This window comes from Pan troglodytes, chromosome 3 (assembly GCF_028858775.2).
Source record: "Pan troglodytes isolate AG18354 chromosome 3, NHGRI_mPanTro3-v2.0_pri, whole genome shotgun sequence".
In the NCBI taxonomy this organism is placed as follows: Eukaryota; Metazoa; Chordata; class Mammalia; order Primates; family Hominidae; genus Pan; species Pan troglodytes.
The window spans coordinates 105,089,479-105,115,202 of NC_072401.2; the positions used below are offsets into that span (position 1 = coordinate 105,089,479).

At 34.5% G+C, this 25,724-nt stretch overlaps 1 protein-coding gene across 1 annotated transcript in view; it reads right to left on the minus strand.

Annotated features, from left to right (window-relative positions):
- The window catches only part of TACR3 (tachykinin receptor 3), a 133,606-nt gene that overhangs the window by 62,164 nt on the left and 45,718 nt on the right, over window positions 1-25,724 (minus strand). The window contains exons 2-3 of the mRNA XM_003950386.5: window positions 9,343-9,531; window positions 7,323-7,473 (exon numbers count right to left, since the gene is read on the minus strand). Of these exons, the coding sequence (XP_003950435.2) occupies window positions 7,323-7,473; window positions 9,343-9,531 (340 nt within the window). The remainder of the gene's footprint in view (window positions 1-7,322; window positions 7,474-9,342; window positions 9,532-25,724) is intronic.

Sequence of the window (25,724 nt, forward strand, 5' to 3'; positions counted from 1 at the left end):
TTAGATTTTTTTCCTAGAGAGTTGTTTGAGTTACTGATATATTCTGGTTATTAACTCCTTGTCAGATGGGGAGATTGCAAATATTTTCTCCCATTCTGTGGGTTATCTCTTCACTTTACTGATTGCTTCCTTTGCTGCACAGAAGCTTTTTAACTTGATGTGATCTCCTTTTGTCCATTTTGGTTTTGGTTGCCTGTGCTTGTTGGATATTACTCAAGAACTCTTTGCCTAGTTCAATGGCCTGGATCATTGACCCAATGTTTTTGTGTAGTAGTTTCATAGTTTCAGGTCTTAGACTTAAGTTTTTAATCCATTTAGATTTGATTTTTGTATATATTACATAGCCCCTTTGAGGCTGTTTTCTAGATGCTGTAGGTATGCTTCATTGTTTTTATTTGTTTTTCTTTTGTTTCCTCTTACTGTACATTTTCAAATAGTCTGCCTTCAAGCTCACTAATTCTTTCTTCTGTTTGATCAATTCTGCTGTTAAAAGACTAATGCATTCCTCAGTATATAAATTTTATTTTTCAACTCCAGCAATTTTTCTTGATTCTTTTTAATTATTTCAATGTCTTTGCTAAATTTATTTGATAGAATTCTGAATTCCTTGTGTTCTCTTGAATTTCTTTGAGTTTCCTCAAAACTGCAGTTTGGAATTCTCCATCTGAAAGGTCACATATCTTTGTTTCTCCAGAATTGGTCCTTGGTGCCTTATTTAGTTCATTGCATGAGGTCATGTTTTCCTGGGTGATCTTGATGGTCATGGATGTTTGTCTGTGTCTGGGCATTGAAGAGTTTGTCATTTATTGTAGTCTTCACAGTCTAGGCCCATTTGGACTCATCCTTCTTGGGAAGGATTTCTAGATATTCAAAAGGACTTGGGTATTGTGATCTAGGCCACATCTGCATTAGGGGGTACCACATACCTAGTAAGGCTCTGGTTCTTGCAGACTCACAGAGATACTGCCTTGTTGGTCTTGGATAAGATCCAGAGGAATTCTCTGGATTTCCAGACAGAGGCTCTTGTTCTCTTCCTTCACTTTCTTCCAAATATAGTCCCTTTTCCTGTTCTGAGCCACCTGGAGCTGGGTGGGGTGGATGGGGTGACACAAGCAGCCTGTGGCCACCACCACTGGAACTGCATTGAGTCACACATAAAGCAAACACAGCACTGGGGTTCACCCAAAGCCTGTTTTAATCACCACCTGGAGATATACCTGATGTAAATGATGAGTTAATGGGTGCAGCACACCAACATGGCACATGTATACATATGTAACAAACCTGCACGTTGTGCACATGTACCCTAGAACTTAAAGTATAATAATATATTTATATATATATTTATATATAAATATATATAAATAATACATATTTATATATAAATATATATAAATAATACATATTTATATATAAATATATATAAATAATACATATTTATATATAAATATATATAAATAATACATATTTATATATAAATATATATAAATGATACATATTTATATATAAATATATATAAATGATACATATTTATATATAAATATATATAAATGATACATATTTATATATAAATATATATAAATGATACATATTTATATATAAATATATATAAATGATACATATTTATATATAAATATATATAAATGATACATATTTATATATAAATATATATAAATGATACATATTTATATATAAATATATATAAATGATACATATTTATATATAAATATATATAAATGATACATATTTATATATAAATATATATAAATGATACATATTTATATATAAATATATATAAATGATACATATTTATATATAAATATATATAAATGATACATATTTATATATAAATATATATAAATGATACATATTTATATATAAATATATATAAATGATACATATTTATATATAAATATATATAAATGATACATATTTATATATAAATATATATAAATAATACATATTTATATATAAATATATATAAAATAAATTTAATAAAATAAGTATATAAAATAAATTTAATAAAATAAAATTTATATAAAATATATAAATATATTATATATAAATACATAATATATATTTAATACATATATAAATATATATAAATAAATATAAATATAATTATATATATTATATATATATATATAAAAAATAATCACCACTTGGCTACCATCTATGCTTGCAGGCTGGCATACTACAATGAGCAGGTGGCGAAGCCAGCCAGGCTTGTGTCCTTCCCTTCAGGGTGGTAAGTTCTCCCAGGTAGATCCAGAGGTGTTCTGGTGGGTCCAGAGTTCCTCCTAGGTGGGTCCAGAGGTGCTGTCTCGGAGTCAGGGACAAGAGTCAAAAACCTTAGAAGTCTACTTTGTGTTCTATTGTACTGTGGCTGAGCTGCATTCAAACCACAAGAATCAGTTGTTTCCCCTCTTCTGTCTTCATTTCAAAGGCAGAGGACACTTCCTGTGGCCACCACTGCCACAGGCCTACAGGGAGTACTGCCAGACTACCACCTATGTTCACTTAAGGCCCAGAGTGTTTTAAGTCAGCTTGTGGTAAATGCTGCCTGGCCTGGGATTCACCCTTCAGGGCAGTGGGCTCCCGTCTGGTCCAGGTAGGTCCAAAAATGTTGTCCAAGTGTCAAGGTCTGTAATCAGAGACCCTAAGAGCCCACTTTGTGCTCTACCTCCTTGTGGCTGAGCTGGTACTTAACATGGAAGACAAAGTCCCCTTTACTTTTCCCTTAGCTTTTCTCAAGCAGAAGTGTTTTTCCCTGTAGCCCCCACAGCTGGGAATGTGCTGAGTCTCACTTGAAGCTAGCATGTCTCAGGCTCACCCAAGGCCCATGGTGTACTACCTGGGTATTGCCACTGGTTATTCAGGCTCTCAAAGGCTTTTTCGTCAGTCGGTGATGGGTCTTGCTGTGACTGGGTCCTTCCCTTCAAGGCAGTGGGTTCCCTTCTAGTCCAGGTTGTGTCTAGAAATGTCATCCTGCACCTAGAACCTGGAAAGGGAGCCTCATAACTCTGACTGGTGCCCTGTCTTATTGTGGCTGAGCTAGTATCCAAGATGCAAAACAAAGTCTTCTTACTCTTTCCTCTCCTTTCCCAAGTGGAAGGAGCCAGTTCCTTTTGAACCCATGAGCCCTGCTGCCTGGGATTGTGGGGAGGTGATACATGCACCCCCTTAGTCAGCCCCACTGATGTCTCAGTAGGTTGTACACCACCCAAGTCCACTGGTTGTGAGCCCCGCACAGCACTATGACTCACATAGGAGTTGCGGTCTTTGTGGCCTATACTGCATTTAAAGTTTATTTAGAGCCCCAGAGGACTTTAGCCCACTGTGGTGAGGCATGGGGGAACTCAACTTCTGACCCGTGGGATGGGTGACTCCTATCTGGCTAGGGCTGGATTAAATATTCCCTCTATGCACAGGCATCAGCTAGATTTGGATCAGTTTTGCTTTCTCCTGTGACAGGGCAGCACTGAGTTCCATGCAATGTCTAACAATTGCTGTGCTCTCTCTCCCAAGGGCAAAGATTCTCTCTCCATGCCACATGGCTGCTGCTGGGGATGGGATGGGGTGTCACAGGCAATTCAAGACTGTCTTTACTACACTCTTCAGTGCCTCTTTCAGCTATATGAAGTTAAAGTCAGATACCGTGAGAGCTCTCGTGATTTTTGGTTCTTAGGAAATGATTATTTTTGTGTGTAGATAGATGTTACATTGGTGTCCTTCTGAGGTGATGATCAGTGGAGGCTTCTATTTGACCATCCTGCTCCACCCCGTGTAGTCTTTTATTATTAAGAGTCTGGCTCAGAGTAGTGTATAGAATTGTTTTTCCCAATAGTCATGATTAGTTTGCACTCATGTAGCCAATACTTTTTTTTAATGTCTCATGTCCAATCTGTAATATCAAAGATGTATTCTCTAGGAGACAACATATGAATAAATGGTCCATCCAGGGTAGAACTTCTGTGTTTTAAGTAATGATATGAAAAAATCCAAAATAACATGATTATTAGTAATAGCTGTATTCTAAACAACTCCAGAACAATATTTTGACTTTAGATAAAAAGAAAAAAATTAAGAGAAGAGCCAGCTATATTTTAAAATTGTATTATTTTGAACAATATGCATATTAGTGCCTAGATATCAATGCTTATACCAATAACTGACTGTAAAAGAAATCTAAGGACAAACAGATTTATTATGAGAAGTCCATGACATAAAGGGCCATTTCGTATTATTTCAGCCTAGAATAAAAACCAAGAGGAAGACATATAAACTGGAACTTTAAAATGTCTTACTTTTTTGAAATATTCTAGAAGGGTCACACTCCCAGTCTGAATTAGTATTTCTATTTTGAAATTGTGGAGTAATGAAATCAAAAGGTAATGTTTTGCCTTACTCTCACCATTTATTTAGAGACAAAATTAAAAAAAAAATCCCTCTTCCTTTTTGTTCCCTCTGGGACTCTGAATTCAAAAACAAAAGAAACACTCAGATTAAATTTTTATTTCTTTCTAGAAAAACATTACATGCATATGAAGAAAAACTATAATCTACAATTACTGGGTTTATTTTAATTTGTTTAGGCGTACACAGTGAAATGTTTAAAAAAAAGCTGAAACTGGATCCCTTCCTTACACCTTATACAAAAATTAATTCAAGATGGGTTAAAGACTTACATGTTCGACCTAAAACCATAAAAACCCTAGAAGAAAACCTAGGCAATACCATTCAGGACATAGGCATGGGCAAGGACTTCATTTCTAAAACACCAAAAGCAATGGCAACTAAAGCCAAAATTGACAAATGGGATCTAATTAAACTAAAGAGCTTCTGCACAGCAAAAGAAACTACCATAAGAGTGAACAGGCAACCCACAAAATGGGAGAAAATTTTCACAACCTACTCATCTGACAAAGGGCTAATATCCAGAATCGACAATGAACTCAAACAAATTTACAAGAAAAAAACAAACAACCCCATCAAAAAGTGGGCAAAGGATATGAACACACACTTCTCAAAAGAACACATTTATGCAGCCAAAAAACACATGAAAAAATGTTCATCATCACTGGCCATCAGAGAAATGCAAATCAAAACCACAATGAGATACCATCTCACACCAGTTAGAATGGCAATCATTAAAAAGTCAGGAAACAACAGGTGCTGGAGAAGATGTGGGGAAATAGGAACACTTTTACACTGTTGGTGGGACTGTAAACTAGTTCAACCATTGTGGAAGTCAGTGTGGCAATTCCTCAGGGATCTAGAACTAGAAATACCATTTGACCCAGCCTTCCCATTACTGGGTATATACCCAAAGGACTATAAATCATGCTACTATAAAGACACATGCAGACGTATGTTTATTGCGGCATTATTCACAATAGCAAAGACTTGGAACCAACCCAAATGTCCAACAACGATAGACTGGATTAAGAAACTGTGGCACATATACACCATGGAATACTATGCAGCCATAAAAAATGATGAGTTCATGTCCTTTGTAGTGACATGGATGAAACTGGAAACCATCATTCTCAGCAAACTATTGCAAGGACAAAAATCCAAACACCACATGTTCTCACTCATAGGTGGGAATTGAACAATGAGAACACATGGACACAGGAAGGGGAACATCACACTCCAGGGACTGTTGTGGGGTGGGGAGAGGGGGAGGGATAGCATTAGGAGATATACCTAATGCTAAATGACGAGTTAATGGGTGCAGCACACCAACGTGGCACATGTATACATATGTAACAAACCTGCACATTGTGCACATGTAGCCTAAAACTTAAAGTATAATAATAATAAAATTAAAAAAAAGAAATAAATGACAGAAACTAACCAGGTACTATAGAGAAATTATTCTGAAATACACAGAACATAACATCAGTCATTGACTCTGATGATACCTAAGATATAGCTATAAGAAATTATCCCAAGAAAAGAGTATCTTTCAACATGAGCAAGATGTTATATAAGGCGGGTTGAAATTACAAAGGGGAGAGAGATACTGTTCATGTAAGAGGGCCATGTTTTTGAAGCTCTCCTCGCTTTAGGATTCGTTTGTAGGTGCCAGAGGCCATTTGGTTGTTTGTGCACATTATTTTTAAGTAAAGCTTTTTGAAAGAAAAATAAAATTGAATTACATACACAGTAGATATATTTTTGTACATCCTGAAATGAGTAAATTGATCTGGAAAAGCTCATTCTTACTTTTTGTTTTCAAATGCTAGAAATCATGGTAAATGTTAACCAGACATAAATGTGGTCTAGTATTATTTGTCAATATCAGAGAAAAAGCACTATTAAAATGGAATCCATTTTGTACATTGCATTTTTAAAACCTGATTGATCACTGTTAAGTGAGTTTTTGTAGCTAAGTGTTTTTAAAGACTGTTGACTGAATTTTAAAGGAAATGTCCATGTGTTGCTAGTAGTACTGTGTAAATAAGTCATAAATGGAACAAACAATAATGATTGGCATCATCAGTAGGATTCATTCATCTTTGATAAAACCTCTCCAAGATGCATTAGGTACACACCAACTGTGGAGAAAAGGATGGAATGTGTTTCCTTTTAACTCCACAAATTTATGAAAAACATCTCACTTATTTAGTCGCATAATGGTAGTAGAAAAAATCTCAATAAAATAATCCTAGTAAAATATAATATTTTAGAGGTGTTTTTGTTTCATGTAAATTAGAAACAGCCTTTTTCATGTCACTCAATAAATTATAGAATAGTATTAATACAATCCTCATCCTTTAATCATACATACATATAAAATGTCTTATCAGGGGAAAGAACACACAGAGAAAGTGAGAGAGAAATAAAAAGAGACAAGAGGGGATGCAGGAAAGATACATTTATATTAGAAAATTATTGCACTTTCTAGAAGAGATGTCATTCCTGGGATAAAAGAAGCCTTGAGCAGATTATAGAATACATCAGAGGCATTCTTTTCAATAAATGACAAAGAAAGATAGAGTTGCAAAAATACAATCAACTGGAATAGTGAAATTATAGCAATTTCAGCAGAGTAATTAAGAATACTTTACAAAAGGCAATTTTTAAGAAGTCCTTATGTAATGAATTAACTATTATATAACAGACTGATTGTAGTATGTGGACAGCAGCTTATACAAAACCAAAAGAAAAAAGAAAAGAAAAAAATTAAAACAAAGACATTAAAAACAGGAGTAGAGCATCAGATCATATTGTATTAACACGCCATGACTAGATTGCTTTTCTTTCTGATATACCATAACCTATACAAATGCTAGGTAAACAACATGGACCAGTACCTTTCTTTTGGCCTTTAGCTGCTCATGATACTTGTCACAGGTATCTCCTGGGATTTCTCCTCCCCAGAGAGTAATTCCAACAATGGTGTATGTAATACCCATGATGAGCAATGGGAAACAGTACACCAGTATAATGACGATAATATGATAACTACGAAAAATAAGAAAAACACATGCTGAAGATCTTATTGGAATGAAATATTGGGGACTGAATTTGCTCAGCTTTAAATCATAATTAAAACTACCAAGAGTTATTTCTACATTATCTCTATACATTCATCTCAAAATTCCATCAAAATATCATGCTATTGTCACTTATATTTATGTTTCAAATGCTGCCAGTTGATGTTGTCAATCTTTACTTGGTATATGAAAACTATAGCTGGGTTGAAGGGCTCAGTTAAACATAAGTTCTCCTTGCCTAGAGGTTGAGGATGAACGACTTTCCACTGCTATGTACTCTGCTTGGTAATTGTTGAGCTAAACCAATTAAATGTATCATTGGAGGAAAAGGGAAGGGATAGAATAAATGAATCAACCGGCATATGTTTTCTCCTATATAGGACTGTCTTCTCTATTGCTGCAACATCAGACATATATAAACTGTTTTTCATTCAAATGGTGGGAAAAAAGTAAGTAGATACTCTGAGCCATAATTAATCCACAAGTTACTACAATTTTTAAAAATCAGATAAAGACATTTACATGCAATTTTCCAGAGTCTGGGTCCATTTGATTGCATTGTTAACTTGGTAAAAACAAAACAAAACAAAACAAAAAAACATGTCGACATAGTAGTCAAACCAGAAGTATGCTGCTGTGAATTATCAAATTAAATTCTGGTATTTAGTAGCTTTCAATCAAAATTATAAGAATTCAATTAGCGAGGAAAAGGAGAGTAAGCCATACTACAATAGCCCAAATATAATTTATAATTTTACAAACTTTTGTATGGATTTCACTGTCTTGGAAAGCTTTAAAGTAATTAAAAAGTTTGTTAGAACGGTCTTCTCCATACCAGTGATTTTTTTTTTGTTTTTTGTTTTTTGTAAAGTGAATCTTAAATATCCTTGCCTTTCCATTTCTCGGTAGATTACTAAGTATTGATTTAAAGTCAATGAGGAAATAATTCAGTCAACAAATAATTTGAAGATGATAACATTATCATACAATTAAGATGTATTAATAATAATGAATACGGTACTCAGTTTAATATGAGCTGTCTGATTTTCCTTAAATAAGTGCCTCCTAATATTTTTGTTCAAAAATCTGAACTTTGGGTAGAGCAAAGGTAGATAAAATGACTGCTTTAAATGGCAACCATTATTTGCACCATTTGTTATTTTTAAAGGGAAAAATTGGTGAGTAAAATAGAAAAATAAGTACGTTATTAAAATAAAATTTAAGATTATAATTTAAAAATCAAATGCAATAAATTACACAATTACATTATTATTCCTTTTTGCTCTATTTAAGGTGGGTATAAAATATGAACCAAATTTTACCATATATTATAGCATTTGTATTTCCTTTTCAATCTAGTGTTCAGGTTTTTTAATGCTTTTTGCTTGTCTAGAGACAAGCAAAAGAACACAAACCAAATCAAACCAAAATAAAATTAGATAACCTACTAGGGTGCTCCTTCCCTTCAGCTACGCTTCCTAAAAGAGCAATCAGCACATTTGGGCTTTGATTTCTTCCTTCTCACTCATTTCTCAATCAATAACACAATGCTTTTCTTTGCACATTGCTTTTATCTTTTATCACTTCCTTCAGGAAACTCTCCAGTGCCATCCCACATAGACATCCTCATATTTCCAATTAAAAACCTTAGTAACTTACACAACTTATTGACCACACACAAATCATACCATATTACAGTATTTTTATATATTTCCTTTTCCAAATAATGTATGAACCCTGGGGGAAATGTCAGTCTTATTTAATTGTTGCTCCTAATCTGTAGTTTCCTAAATGTTTGATAAACTGAATTGAAAACCATAATAGAGAATTAACTTACGTGAAATGTTGTTTGGGACCTTCTGGCCATTGCACAAAGCAGAGAGTACGGCCTGGCATGACTTTGGTTTTGGAATAAAGACACTGAGGGAAGGCAAGTAGAAATGCTAGAATCCAAATACTTCCAATGACAATCTTGGTTGCTGTAGCAGACAGTCTGGGTTTCAAGGGATCAATAATAGCCATATACCTATATAAAAACAAAAAAAACCATTTCATTGGTTTTCTTTATAACAGAGTTTGAAATGGAGTTTCAAAGGTATTTCAAAGGCATTTCAATAGTTACAGTCATTGCTCTTTTGGGAAACCAGTTGATAAGGACTGCTTGAGTAGAGGCAGCGTAGAATGGTAATCATGGCATAGTCTAGGAATTAGGAAGATCTAGGTTCAAATTCTATTCTGACACTTGTTTAAACTTTTTGAACCTCAGCTGTATTATTTTTAAAATTGAAATAAGAACACCCATCTCTTGGGGTAAGGTGAGGATCAACAGATGTAAGTCAGCGGTGCCCAGCCTTTTGGCACCAAGGATCGGTTTTATGGAAGATAATTTTTTTCCATGGACTGGCAGTGGGTGAGGGAGCGATGGTTTGGGGATGATTCAAGGGCATTACATTTATTGCACACTTTATTTCTGTTGTGATTCCATTGTAATATATAATAAAATAATTATACAACTTGCCATAATGTAGAATCAGTGGAAGCCTTGAGCTTGTTTTCCTGCAACTAGACGGTCCCATCTGGGGTTGATGGGAGACAGCGACAGATCATCAGACATTAAGTTCTCATAAGGAGCACTCAACCTACATTCTTTGCACCTACAGTTCACAATAAGGTTGGCTTTCTATGAGAATCTAATGCTGCTGACCTGACAGGAGGCGGAGCTCAGGCAGTAATGCAGCACTGGGGAATGGCAGTAAAAACAGATGAAGCTTCTTAGCTCACCAGCCACCACTCACCTCCTGCTGTGCAGCCTCGTTCCTAACAGGCCAGGAACTGGTACTGGTCCCTAACACTTAATAAGTGCTTACAAATACTGGTTTCACAGCTCAAAACCTTCATGTCTCCTCTGTATGTTTAACTTTTAAACATATAATTTCTAGAGAAATAATATGGATTATACCACATACTTGACAAAGATGAGAAACTCCTATAAAAGATATGGTCCATAAACCCATTTAAGAGCAGCAGGAGATAAGTTCAGAATTTCCGTGATTAATAAATCAAGTTTGATTGAGGCTATGCCTTCCTGTTATACCTCATATTGAATTCATACTGCCTCATGAACATCTTCATGGTGCCTATCTGTGTAACTATCTGTTGTAATGAAAAAATATATTTGAGTCTCTAAAAAGTATACTTAAAGCATACTTTTAAGTATAGATGTGTGCCTATCTGTTGTAACGGAACTTTTAAGATAGATGTGTGCCTATCTGTTGTAACGGAAAAATATATTTGAGTCTCTAAAAAGTATACTTAAAGCATACTTAAATATGACTTTTGGAGGGCAACTTCTTGGGGAAGTTAGGAATTCTGTAAATATGGTAAATAGAGTCATGCTTTATTAACTTAGTACCAGAGTAACAATATAGCTGAAAGAAGCAACTTCCAATTTTGAACTGGAGATAGCATGGCTAATTGCCAAATTCTAGCTAATGTTCAGAGACAAAAATAATATGTACCAAACAAATTAGCTTCTTGTATTTTAATAAAACATGATCTTTATGTTGTTTCAATTCTACTTTTGGTCATTTTATGTTTATAGAATATCTTTTGATTTATGAAAAATTTTCAGACGTAATACTTTCATCAAAGAATGAATATCGCATAGGCCAAAAAATGTTAACCTTAAGAATAAATATTTCAAAATAAGGATATTTTATCAATATGTTTATAACTCTTTGCTGTTGTAACTACTGGGCAGAATTAAATTTTCAGAAGATATTGTGAAAATTATCTATATAATATTCTTAATATTAACTATAGTCATGATTTACCTAAAGAAAACAGTCTTAATTCATTATGTATAACAGCCATTAGATAAACATGAAACTTAGATTTGAAAAATAATCATATTTGTCCTTTTGTGACTGGCTTAATTCACTACATGATTCCAAATATATGTAGTATCTAAAAGAGTGAAACTTATGAAAGCATAGAACAGATGATGATTGCTCAGGGCTCAATGTATATAAGGTTTTAATAATGCAAGATAAAGAAGTTCTAGACTTCTGCTGTATAACATAGTACCTATAGTTAGCAATAAATTATCATGAATTTTATCACGTTAAAAGGATAGATCCCATGTTAAGTGTTCTTAACACACACACACACACACACAACAAATACACACACATAAGAACACAAGGAAATTTTTTGAGGTGATGGATATGTTTAGTGCCTTGATTGTGGCAATATCACGTTTTTCCAAGCTCATCAAAATGTATACATTAAATATGTGCATTTTTTGTATATCAAGTATACCTCAATAAAGCTTACAGAAAGAGAAAAGAAAAAGTAGTGACAAAAAAATACCTAAGTTTAGGAAAACAGTGTGAACTCTACAAAGAAAAATAATGCGTACGTTTCAAATAGGAGACTTTAAAATTCAACTCTCATGGTTATTTTGGTGAAGATAATAACAAAAAATTATTGATTGTTAATCATAACTAGGGTACATAATGTATGTAATAGGGTTACATACATCATATATACTTAATAGCTATAATAATCCAACCACAGAATAATACTACTATTTTACAGAAAGGAAAACTGAGGCTTAAAAGATTATGGGAATTGTTCATAATGATCCAGATAATAAGAGAAGAGCTAGAATTTTAAGCCAGTTTTGCCAGTCTTCAAAGACAATATAGATACAGATTATATATTTTGAATATAACCATTTATTTTAGGAGAGAAATATATATATTTCCCTTCCACGATATATATGTTAGATACTTATCTATTATATGTGTGTGTGTGTTAGAGATACCCACCAAAGAATCAGAAGTAGAATTTTGCCATTTTGCATTTTTGAATCTAAAAGCCTTTATGTGTAACATTAAAACAAAGGTAAAATATATAAAAGAATTATATGTGGGCATTTCTGTTCCTGCTCCTGTTGATTATAACTCACATAGCATTTATCTCAATATAGAAATTATTTCTGTATTGGTGTTTCAAAGCTAAGCACCTGTCAATAAATTTGTTGTACTGAACTGAATATCCCTCAAATCTCATTATAATCTTTTGCTTTGTTGCTTGCTCTGGCATCTAATGAATGTGATTTAGGTATTTAGACAGTTGATTTTCTGAGAGTAAGGGGAGAAGTGGAATAACACAAGCAAGCTTAAAGCCCTGTACAACTCCTGTAGCACAGATAATTCAAAGTAAATTGCAAATCGCATTGATTCTTCTGGCCAGTCTAATTAGTCTAATGCTAGAGAAAGTATTTTCTGAAATAATTTCTACCTGTTAGAAATTAATTTCTAACAGGTAAAATATCATTTTATTTGAATTACATGGAAATAATCAGTTTATGTTCTCATGAACATGTTAGTGATAGTAGAGATACTGAAACTTCTAGCATACCTTTTTGTCATAGCTGGTCTGATCCATGATTCATTTATTCAATAAAACATTTATTGAATGCCTACTATGGTATTCCAAACACTAGTGATCCAACACTGGGCAAAAATGGTTTTCTGTGAAGTAGAAAAATACTTCCCAAATTGTGAAGTCCATACCATTTGTGAAGCAGACGAATACTAATCAAATAATCTCACCAATAAATGTAAATTACAGATGTGACGGCTGTTACGAAGGTAAGGCCAAGTGTATACATGAACTGAGAAAAATGTATTTAGATTGTACTTCAATTGTCCCTAAGAAAAGTCATTCTAGGTTGAAACTTGGAAGGATAACCAGGCAAGGTGGCAGAAGAGTGAGGGTTGCAAAGATTTCTGGGAGAATGAACAGCATGTGAAAAACTCCTATGTTGATGGTGGTTTTTTTTTCTTTTTTTTGAGACTGAGTCTTGCTCTGTCGCCCAGGCTGTAAGTGCAGTGGCACGATCTTGGCTCACTGCAACCTCCACCTCCCAGGTTAAAGCAATTCTCTTGTCTCAGCCTCCTGAGTAGCTGGGACTACAGATGCCCGCCACCACACCCGACTAATTTTTGCATTTTTAGTAGAGAGGGGGTTTCCCATATTGGTTAGGCTGGTCTCGAATTCCTGACCTCAGGTGATCTGCCTGCCTCAGCCTCCCAAAGTTCTGGGATTACAGGCATGAGCCACCGCCCCAGCCTGATGGTGGGTTTTTACGGTTTGAATTGTGACCCTCCAAAAAAGATATATTGAGGACCCAACACCCAGTATCACAGACCTTATTTGGAAATAGATTCTTTACATAGGTAATTGGGCTTAAATCAGGTCATTAGGGTGGTCTCTAACCCAATATGACTAGTGTCCTTGTTTAAAGGGAAAATTTGGAAACAGATATGTAGGGAGAATGTTATGCGAAGACAGAAGATTGAAATGTGGCATCAACAAGCCAAGAAACAGCAAAGATTGCCAGCAAATCACCAGAAGCTAGGTTAAGACAAGGAAAGAGTCCCCTACAGGTTCTTGAGGGAGCATGTATCATGGAGCATCGATTTCAAACTTCCAGCCACCAGAACAATAAGACTATAAATTACTGTTATTTAAAGGCACTCAAATATGTGGTACATTGTTACAGCAGCCCTAACAAACTAAGACAGTGGGTACAGGTGGAAGAAGCATCATATTCTTTAGTAATTACAGGATACTGCAATTGATACACAGAAAGTAAAGAGGGAAGGTGGTTTAAGATGAAGTTATAGTACAGGTTGTGGATTTTTTTTGCCAGTGGAAAGTAATTGAGGCAATTTTATCAGAGAAGTAGAATAATCAGATTTCCTCCAGAAAAGAGCTTCGAGCTTCAGTCTGGAGACTGGAAGAGGAAAAGAATGGAAGCAAATGTTGGGCACAGTGGCTCACACCTGTAACCCCAGCACTTTGGGAGCCCAAGGTGGGCGGATCACTTGAGGCCAGGAGTTTGAGACCAGCCTGGCCAACATGGAGAAACCTCATCTCTACTAGAAATACAAAAATTAACCTGGTGTGGTGGCACAGGCCTGTAATCCCAGCTACTCAAGAGGTTGAGGTATGAGCATCTCTTGAGCCTGGCAGGTGGAGGTTGCAGTGAGCAGAGATCACATCACTGCCCTCCAGCCTGAGTGACAGAGCAAGACTCTGTCTCATAAAAAATAAAAAACATATATATAAAGAATGGAAGCAGGGAAGTAAGTTATCTAACTTATGTTCTGATTTGGTTCAGAGATAATTGCTGCTTAGATTAGGGCATTACCACTGGAGGTTGAATTAAGTGAATCATTTGAGGAAAGTAAAGAAATACCAAAATACTGTTGTAGAAAGGGACACTTAGTTGGCCAAAGAAATAGGGAGAATTGCCAGGCTCTGATGAAAACTTATTTGAAATTGTTGATTTGGAATTCGTTTGGGCACCAATATCTTCTATTTTGTAACTTTCTTCAGCAACAATAATTTGCATGGAGAGGATGGGTATTTAGGCTCACCTGAACAAACATTCTCTGGACCTTGAGAATAAATAGTCAGATGTGAGATATAATTTCACCCAAATAATTGTCAGTGCTTTATTGCTTTAAAAAATATTTTATGTGATCACATCAGCTTTTCCAAGGATTTTTGCCGAGCTTCTCATCACCATTCTTCCTTCACCAGATTCTTAAAGACATTAGAATCTCCTTAGTAGGATTATTTCATAAGTAACAGCTAAGAGCTGATTCTTTACTCTTCATATTAGCATACCACCTAAACATGTTTTAAAGTCACTTTTTATTATCCTTTATAGAAGCTGAAATTCTCAGAAGCATCTATTGAAAACTAATAGTTTTAAAGCCACCTCTTAAAAGTTTTCCTTTCCACTCTAATACTAGACCGCTTTGCTTTACCACTTACTATTTTTCTGATATAATTGAGGTGGTCTTTTATGTTTACTTATTGTCTTTTGAAAGGCAGATTAGTTTGGATGTAACTTTTGTCTGATGTCAATAAGAAAGCCTTTCCAATTTTGTAATTGTTATTTGTATCTATTATAATTCTTCCTTTTGTTGGCATTTTTATTAAGTTGTTTCTGGATTTTTATGTGCTTTTACATATCTTCAAGTTTTGCAATGAAGACAGAATCCAGCCTTCAGATGTTTATTTGATTGTAGAAACTATGCAAAAAATAATTTGCCTAAAATGATATGAATTTTACTCTCTTCCAATCAATTTGCTCCTGGTCATAGTAGAATATGTTCTAATCTGTTAAGTCCCAAACACAAAATACGGTCTGGCTACTCTCTGTGCAAAATAAAGATTAGTTGCAACAGCTGCTCATGACCCATAAAGTTTCAACTTCTGGCCTTCAGTGCTAGGGTATTTTCTGCTTCTCTGCTTTGACAAATCATTTGAGAGATACATGACCTTTGTCAAAATGCATTTTCTAGATATATTTTATTTTGTGATTTTTTTCATAACTGCCTTTTCTATTCTTTGTTTGTTTGTTTGGTTGATGGGCCTCTTGCTCTGTTGCCAAGGCTGGAGTGCAGAGGTGTGATCACAGCTCACTGAACCTCCAACTCTTGGCTCAAGTGATCTTTCTGCCTCAGCTCTCTGAGTAGCTGAGACTACAGGTGCATGCCTGGCTAGTTTTTTTTTTTTTCCTGTATTTCTTGTAGAGATGAGGATTCACCATGTTGCCCAGGCTGGTCTTGAATTCTTGGGTTCAAGCTTTCTGTCCACCTTGGCCTCCCAAAGTGCTGGGATTACAGGCATGAACCACCAAACCCGGCCCATAACTGTCTTAGACAAACTTAAGAATAAATGAATCATTTAGCTGATTATAAATGTTGTCTTAATAAATTTCAAAGTGAATAAGCTTTTATTAAAATAATCTATATTTGCTGACTCATGTATGACTCATATATGACTATGACTATTCATATATGTATATATGACTGACTATTCATATATGTATATATGACTATGACTATTCATACATTTATATATGAATATATACATATAATAGGATATTATCTGTCAAGAAACAAATCACTTGTTCATCTCAAATTCTTTGATTTTTATAAGTAAAATGTATATACTGATATTTGAGGGAAATTATATTTAAAACAGCTTCAGAATAGTGAAAGTATTTGTTTCTATGTTATAGGCATTCAATTTAGATTTAGAATTAGGTTTATCTACTCATTTATGTATTTATTTTAAACAACTTCTTGAATACCAGCTATCTTCTGGGATTTTGTTATCTTTTTTGGCAATATTGATGAACAAAATAGAAGTAGCTCCTGCCCTTGTGGAGTTCAGAGTCTAATGCAGAAGAAATATATTACTCAAGTAGTCACAAAATAGGTTAGAAATTATCACACAAATGTCCCTTGAAGTAACGTTGCCTCCCGGATATTTGGTTAAATGTTCCTTGGGGCTTTAGTGTGATGGCCTGTGTGCTCAGTACCATACCCCATGATTTTTAAAGTTACCAATCTGACTTTTAAAGTTCCCTCTGTCACTATTCTTGAATCAGTACAAAATATACGTATGATTTCCAAAAGAAATTTAATTATATAAAGCATTTCAGATTTCAAAATTATATTGAACTTAGAGATCTATGAGAGAGGAGAATACACTGCCATTCTTTGTCCTGATGTTTGTCCTTGAGTTTGTTCTTTTTGTAATGTTCACCTAATTTTCTAAAACCCTACATACATCATGGGTGACTCTTCATTTACAACCACTTGTGAAGTTTAACCCAGTCCCTCACTCCCTCATTAAACTGATAGGTCTAGCTCAACCTTTTGGAAATTCTGGTGAATAAAAACTTCCTCATTGTTTACAGTGTGATATTATAAAGATATGCACAAGTAATTATGAAGCATAAAATAGGGAATTTGACCTCGTCTTGGTTATAAGTGGACACAGTGGTAAAGACATCAGGTATAACTTCCACAAGAAAGCAACATTAAGATTAGAAAAATAAGTGGGGGCTTATTTAGGGTGAAGGTGGGAATGAGAGAAGGAAGTTGAACAGCAAAGTCCTGAGGTAGGAGAAAGCAGAGTGCATTTGGGGAACTATGGAAGGCCAGCTCTACAGCATACAGGACAGGGAAAAAACAGGTGGTACTGAATGAAGCTAGAGATTTAGGTATTAAACATGACCTCATTAATATATTGATTATAAATATAAATTTTCTATTTTAACAATAAAAGTAATAATTGCTAATGCATGAATGCTTAGGTACCATACACTCTAAGAACTTTATATATAACTCATTTAATACTAAAATTTTAATTTTTTACCTAAATAGTAATTACAAAATGATTTGTATCAAAATGCTGCATCAGTAAAGAATATTACATGAAACAATGTCTACTCAAAATTTCAGATAACAGATTTAGAAGTAGTAATCTATAGTGGCAATATAAAACTTGCTAAATTTTTTGCTACTTATACTATCTCTGTAATAAGTAGTTTTAAAATCAGGACATATTTGATTATTTCGCCCATGAGATATAAAATTCTAAATCACTCTTTTGAAGTCCAGTTTACTGACATTTTGTGTCACCTCTATATTGTCTCAAAAACCACTTCCATAAGTAACTTCAAAAGAGCTGCTTCATAAAGTCACTTCAGTGTCATCAATTACATATTAAAAACTTTGAGTTCAGGCCAGGCATGGTGACTCATGCCTGTAATCCCAGCACTTCAGGAAGCCAAGGTGGGTGGATCACCTGAGGTCAGAAGTTCAAGACCAGCCTGGCCAACATGTTGAAACCCCTTCTCTACTAAAAATACAAAAATTAGCCAGGCTTGATGGTGCATGCCTGTAATCCCAGCTACTTGGGAGGCTGAGGCAGGAGAATCACTTGAACCCAGGAGGCGGAGGTTGCAGTGAGTCAAGATCGCGCCATTGCATTCCAGCTTGGGCACAGAGTGAGACTTTGTCTCAAAAACAAAACAAAACAAAACAAAAACAAAAAAACTTTGAGCTCAAATATTTTTAGCTCCCACATACAGGTACTGAAGAGGATAGGGTAAAGAAAGTACAGTTAATAAATACAAAAATACAATTAGATAGAAGAAATAAGATCTAGTGTTTAGTATCACAACAGGGCAGCTTATTTAGCTAATACTAATTTATTATATATTTCTAAATAACTAAATAACTAAGAGACTAGAATTAGAATGTTTCTAACACAAAAGTGCTAACTGCTTGAGGTGATGGATACTCCAATAACTCTGATTTGATCATTACACATTATATGCTTTTATCAAACTATTACATGTGCCCCATAAATATGTACACCTATTATGTATTTATAATAATGTAAAAATACTGGTACACTAAAAGACCACACTTTACCACTTATCTTACATGAATGTAAGAAATCTGCACTTATAACCCCCTCAAAGTTGTAAAACATTTAAACAAATGTTTTTTAAACAAATTAAACATTAGATTAAACAAATTTTATTAAAACAACTTTATTGAGAGTTTAATTCCCTATGAAAACACTTTTGAACTCTTAGCAGATTGTTATTATTATTATTTCCTTCTGAGATGGGGTCTCTGTCACCCAGACTGGAGTGCAGTGGTGTGATCTTGGCTCACTGCAACCTCTGCCTCCTGGGCTCAAGTGATCCTCCCACCTCAGTCTCCTGAGTAGCTGGGACCACAGGTGTGCACCAACACTCCCAGCTATTTTTTATATTTTTAGTAGAGACAGTGGGATCTCACCATGTTGTCCAGGCTGGTCTTGAAATCCTGAGTTCAAGTGATGAGCCCACCTCAGTCTCCCAAATTGGTGAATCACCACACCCGGCCAGAAGATTATTTTTTTGAAAACAATTCCTTTACTGACATACAGGAGAACCTTGGATATGTTGTAGGTCTGGTTCCAGACCACCACAATAAAGTAAATATTGCAGTAAAGCAAGTCACAGAAATTATAGGTTTCCCAGCACATTTAAAGCTTATGTTTCCACTGTACTGTAGTCTATCAAGTGTGCAATAGCATTATGTCTAAAAAATGTACACAGCTTAATTAAAAATTACTTACTGATAAAATGCTAATGATCATCTGATCCTTCAGCAAGTCATAATCATTTGCTGGTGGAGATTCTTGCCTCAATATCGGTAGCTGCTGACTGACCAGGGTGGTGGTTGCTGAAAGTTGAGGTGGCTGTTGCAATTTTTGTTGGTATGTAAGAATGCTTACTTTTTAAATTTTATTTCAATCTTTAATTTTTTTTGAGTACATAACAGTTGTTTCGGCCAGGTGTGGTGGCCCACACCTGTAATCCCAGCATTTTGGGAGGCCGAGGCAAGCAGATCACCTGAGGCCAGGAGTTCAAGACCAGCCTGGCCAACATGGTGAAATCCCATCTCTACTAAAAATACAAAAAATTAGCCAGTCATGGTGACGTGCACCTGTAATCCCAGCTACTCAGGAGGCTGAGGCAGGAGAATTGCTTGAACTCGGGAAGTGGAGGGTACAGAGAGCTGAGATTGTACCACTGCACTCCGACCTAGGTGACAGAGTGAGACTCTGTCTCAAAAAAAAAAAAAATAGTCGTATGTATTTATGAAGTATATGTGATATTTTGATAAAATCGTATGATGTGTAATGATCTGATCAAAATAATTAAGATATCCATCAGCTCAAGGATTTATCATTTCTTTGTGTTTGGAACATTCCAAATCCACTCCTCTAGTTATTTTGGAATACACAATATTTTTTTTTAGTTCCAAGTATGAATGAGAATATACAATATCTGTCTTTCTGTGCTTGGCTTATTTCACTTAACATAATGTCCTTCAGTTTTATTCATATCGTTGCAAATGACAAGATTTCATTTTTTCATGGCTGAATAGTATTCTATTATGTATCTATTATTAAAAGTAATGGCAAAAACAGCAATTACTTTTGCACCAATCTAATATACCACATTTTCTCTTTCCATTCATTGATGAAAAGTTGATTCCATATCATGGCTATTGTGAATAGTGCTACAATAAACATGGGATTGCAGATATTCCTTCAGTATACTAGTTTCCTTTTTTAAAAATATATATCTAGCACTGGGCTTGCTGGAATTCCTATTTTAGTTTTTTAAGGAACCTCCATACTGTTTTCTAGCAGCTGTACTAATTTACATTCCAGCAGTTCATGAGTGTTTCCTTTGGTCTGCATCCTCATCAGCATCTATTACTTTTTGTCTTTTTGATAAAAGCTATTTTAACTGAGGTGACATGATATCTCATTGTGGCTTTAATTTACATTGCTTTGATGATTAGTGATTCTGAGCTTTTTTTTTTTAACATACTTGTTGATGATTTGTATGTTTGCCATTGAGAAATGTCTGTTCAGGTCTTTTGCACATTTAAAAATGGTATTATTTGTTTTTCTATTGAGGTATTTGAGTTTCTTATATATTCTGGTTCCTAATTTCTTCTCAGTTGAATATTCTAAAAATATTTCCTCCTATTTTTACCTTTGCTGTGCAGAAGATTTTTTTCATTGGTGTGATCCCATTTATGGATTTTTTTTTCTTTGATTGCCTGTGCTTTTGTGGTCTTATTCCAGAAATCTTTGATAAGACAAAAGTCCTTAAGTTTTTCCACAATGTTTTCTAATGGTAGTTTCATAATTTAGGTCTTACATATAAGTCTTTAATTAATTTTTATTTGATTTTTTATATGGTGAGAGATAGAGGTCTAGTTTCATTCTTCTCCATAATGGATATCCAGTTTCCCTAGAACCATTTGTTATATGGTCATTTCTTGTCAAACTTGTCATTTCCCCAATGTATGTTCCTGGCACCTTTGTTGAAAATGAACTGGTTGCAAACATGTGGATTTATTTCATGGTTCTCTATTCTGTTCCATTCGTCTATGTGTCTGTTTTTATGATAGCACAATACTGTTTTGGTAACTATAAATTTGCAGTATAACTTGAAGTCAGGTAATGTAATTCCTCAAGCTTTGTTCTTTTTGCTCAGAATTACTTTGGCTATTTGGGATCTTCTGTGATTCCGTACAACTTTTAGGACTTAAACAAATTTTCTACGAAGAATATCATTGGTATTTTGATGGGAATTACATTGAATCTGTAGATTGCTTGGGGTAGAATAGACATTTTAACAATATTAATTCTTCCAGGCCATGAACATGAAATATCTTCCCATTTTTGGTGTCCTCTTCAATTTCTTTCACCAATATAGAGATCTTTTGCTTCTTTGGTTAAGTTTATTCCTGGGTATTTTATTTTATTTGTTGCTATTATAAATGGGATTGCTCTCTTGATTTCCTTTTCAGATGTTTACTGTTGGCATATAGGAATGCTATTGATTTTTGTATGTTGATTTTGTATTGTCCAACTTTATTGAACTCATTTATCAGTTTTAACAGTTTTTCATTTTTAGTGGAGTCTTTAGGTTTTCTAAATATAAGATCATATCGTTTGCAAACAAGAATAATTTGACTTCTTTCTTTCTAATTTGGATATGCTTTATTTCTTTCTCTCGTCTAACTACTCTGGCTATGACTTCCAGTACTATATTGAATACAAATGGTGAAAATGGGCATCCTTGTATTGTTCCAGATCTTACAGAAAAGGCTGTCAGTTTTTCCCATTCAGTATGATACTGTAGGTTTGTTACATATTGCCTTTATTGGAGTGAGGTATATTTCTTTTATATCCAGTTTGATAACAGTTTTTAATCATGACATGGCATTGAATTTTACCAAATGCTTTTTTAGCATCTTTTGAAATAGTCATCTATTTTTTGTCTTTCATTCTGTTGATGTAATGTTTCATCTTTATGGATTTGATGCGAATCTCCCCTGATCATGATGAGTGATCTTTTTAATGTGTTGTTGAATTTGGCATGCTAGTATTGAGGATTATTTTCATCTATATTAATCAATATTGGTCTGCAATTTTTAATTTTTTTTCTTGTGGTAGTGTCTCTGCCTGGTTTTGGTATCAGGGTAATGCTGGCCCTAGAGAATGAGTTTGAAAGTATTCCCTCTTCCTAATATTTTCAGAATAGTATGAGTAGGATTGGTGTTAGCTTTTCTTTAAATGTTTGGTAGAATTAAGCATTGAAACCATCAAGTCCTGGGCTCTTCTTTGATGGGAGAGTTTTATTACTGGCTCTATACATTACATAATATTGGGCTATTTAGGTTTTCTATTTCTTTATGGTTCAATATTAGGAGGTTGTATGTATTCAAGAATTTATCCTTTTCTTCTAGGTTTTCCAATTTATTGGCTTATAGTTGCACAATAGTAGTCTCTAATGATCCTTTAAATTTTTGAGCTATCAATTGTAATATCTAATTTTTCAACTCTGATTTTATTTATTTATATTTTCTCTCCTTTCTTCTTTGGCTAAAGGTTTGTCAATTTTGGTTGTCTTTTCAAAAAAGCAACTTTTTATTGTGTTGCTCTTTTGATGTAGGTCTTTATTGTTATAAACTTCCCTCTTAGTCCTGCTTTTGCTGTATCCCACAAAGGTTTTTAAAAATAAGATAATAATGAAGTTTACCACATCAATTAACTCTTCTTTTCACAAAAGATTTCACTGTAGCATGCAATGCTGTTTGATAGCATTTTACCCACAGTAGAATGTCTTTCAAAGTTGAAGTCAATACTCTCAAACCCTGCTGCTGCTTTATCAGCTAAGTTTATATAATATTCTATATTGTTTATTATTATTTCAACAATGTTCACAGTATCTTGCCCAGGAGTAGATTCAATTTAAATAAACCACTTTCTTTGTTCATGCATAAGAAGCAGCTCCTCAACATTAAAGTTTGATTATGAGATTGCAGCAATTCAGTCACATCTTCAGGCTCTACATTCTTGTTCTTTTGCTATTTCCACTACAACTGCAGTTACTTCCTTCACTGAAGTTTTGAACCCCTCAAAGTCATCTATGATGTTCTTAATGCTATCTAAAATGGTGAATCTTTTCCAGAAGATTCTCAATTTACTTTTCCCAGATCCATCAGAGGAATCACTATGGCAGCTATTGCCTTACAAAATAAATTTCTGAAATAATAAGACTTGAAAGTCTAAATTACTCTTTGATCCCTGGGCTGCAGAATGAATGTTGTGTCTTGTATCGGCAGACATGAAAACAACATTAATCTCATATATCTCATATCAGAGCTCTTGGGTTACTAGGTGCATTGCCAATGAGCAGTGATATTTTGAAAGGAATCTTATTTTCTGAACAGTGAGTCTTAACAATGGATTTAAAATATTCATTAAACCATGCCATGAACAAATGTGTCATCATCCATGCTGTGTTGTTCATTTTATAGGGCACTGGCAGAATACACAGCATAATTTTTAAGGGCCCTAAGATTTTTGGAATAACAAATGAGCACTGGCTTAACTTCAAGTCACCAGCTGCACTAACCCTTAGTAACAGAGTCTGCCTGTCATTTGAAGATTTGAAGTCAGGCATTGACTTCTCATTTCTAGCTATGAAAGTCCTAGATGGAATCTTGTTACAATGTAAGACTGTTTTGTCTACATTGAAAATCTGTTCTTTAATATAGCCACCTCATCAATGATCTTAACTAGGTCCTTTAGATAACTTGCTGCAGCTTTTCAACACTTGCTGCTTTGCCTTGCACTTTTATGTTATGGAGATGGCTTCTTTCCTTATACCTCAGGAACCAAACTTTCCTTATACCTCAGGAACCAAAGTTTTCTTCTGCAGCTTCTTCAACTCTTTGAGCTTTTATAGCATTGAAAATAGTTAGATCCTTGATACGTATTAGGCTTTGGCTTAAAGAAATGTTGTGGCTTGTTTGATCTTGTATCCAGACCACTTAAACTCTATATCAGCCATAAGGCTGCTTTGTTTGCTTACCATTTGGTGTTCACTGGAGTAGCACTTTTAATTTCCATTAATAACTCTTACTTTCCATTCAGAACTTGGCTGTTTGGTGCAAGAGGCCTAGCTTTCATCCTGTGTTGGGTTTTGATATGTCTTCCTCACTGAGCTTAATCATTTCTAGCTTAACTCACTCAAATAGCGAGTGACATTGTGACTCTTTCATTTCAACACTTAGGGGACATTGCATGGTTATTAATTGGCTTAATTTCAACATTGTTATATGTTAGGAAATAGGGAGTCTCAAGGAGAGGAAGAGAGTCAGGAGCACATGGAGCAGTCAGAACATATACATTTGCTGATGAACTTCACTTTCTTACATGGGCATGGTTCGTGAAGCTCCAAAACAATTACCAGAGTAACATCAATGATCTCTGATCATAGGTCACCAGAACAGATATAATAATAAATAAAAAGTTAAAAATATTGTGAATATTGCCAAAATGTGACATGAAAACATGAAGCGACACATGCTATCAGCAAAATGGCACCAATAGTTTTGCTCGATGCAGGATTGTCACAAACCTTTAATTTGTAAAAAGCACAATATCTGCAAGGTGTAATAAAGCATAGCGAGATAAAATGATGTATGCCTGTATGTGTTAGGTTGAAATTCACCTATAAATAATATTTCTAGTAGTCAATGCTTTATAGAGATAACACAAAACACTACACATAATTAGCTATACATGATACTCTATTTAGACTGTAAGCTAGATATACTTTTCCAAATGTGTACAACACCATTCAATTTCATTTTATTTCATTTTTTATAAGAGAATGAGGTTTTAGATGAAAAGGGAGTGGCAAATGGTGGCTTAAACGTGGAGGAGTTAGAAAGAATAAGAGTGAAAGAAACTCCCAGGTAGGAGCAATAGACTTATCGCAGAGTAGTTAATAGGTAAAGGAAGTGAAACATTTTAGTCTTGAAAAGAGGCAGAACACTCGGTAGCTTTAGTTAAATATATGAAAGGCTGTAGTGAGCAACAGATTTCAAAAACAGTGTTAGAACACTTTATGAGTAAAAGCTCAGATTACACAGTTTCTATGAGAAAAATGACTCACACCTATCCAGAGCACAATGAATTGTCTCCAGTGCTATTACGTTTTTCTGGGTTTTTTTTCTCTGTTGTTGGAGGTCCTCAGGAAGAGTGAGTAACCATTTATTTCATGAATTAAATAACTATAAGCTACCAGATAAACCGTGGAAATAGATGGAATTAGGCTCCCTCACAACTCTGAGATTCTAGTTTTCATCAGAAGGAGCTTGTCTTAAAGCTGATTAATCATTGTTCCAGGACCTTATGTTCATAATTCAACTGATGAGGACAAGTAAACAAAGCTAC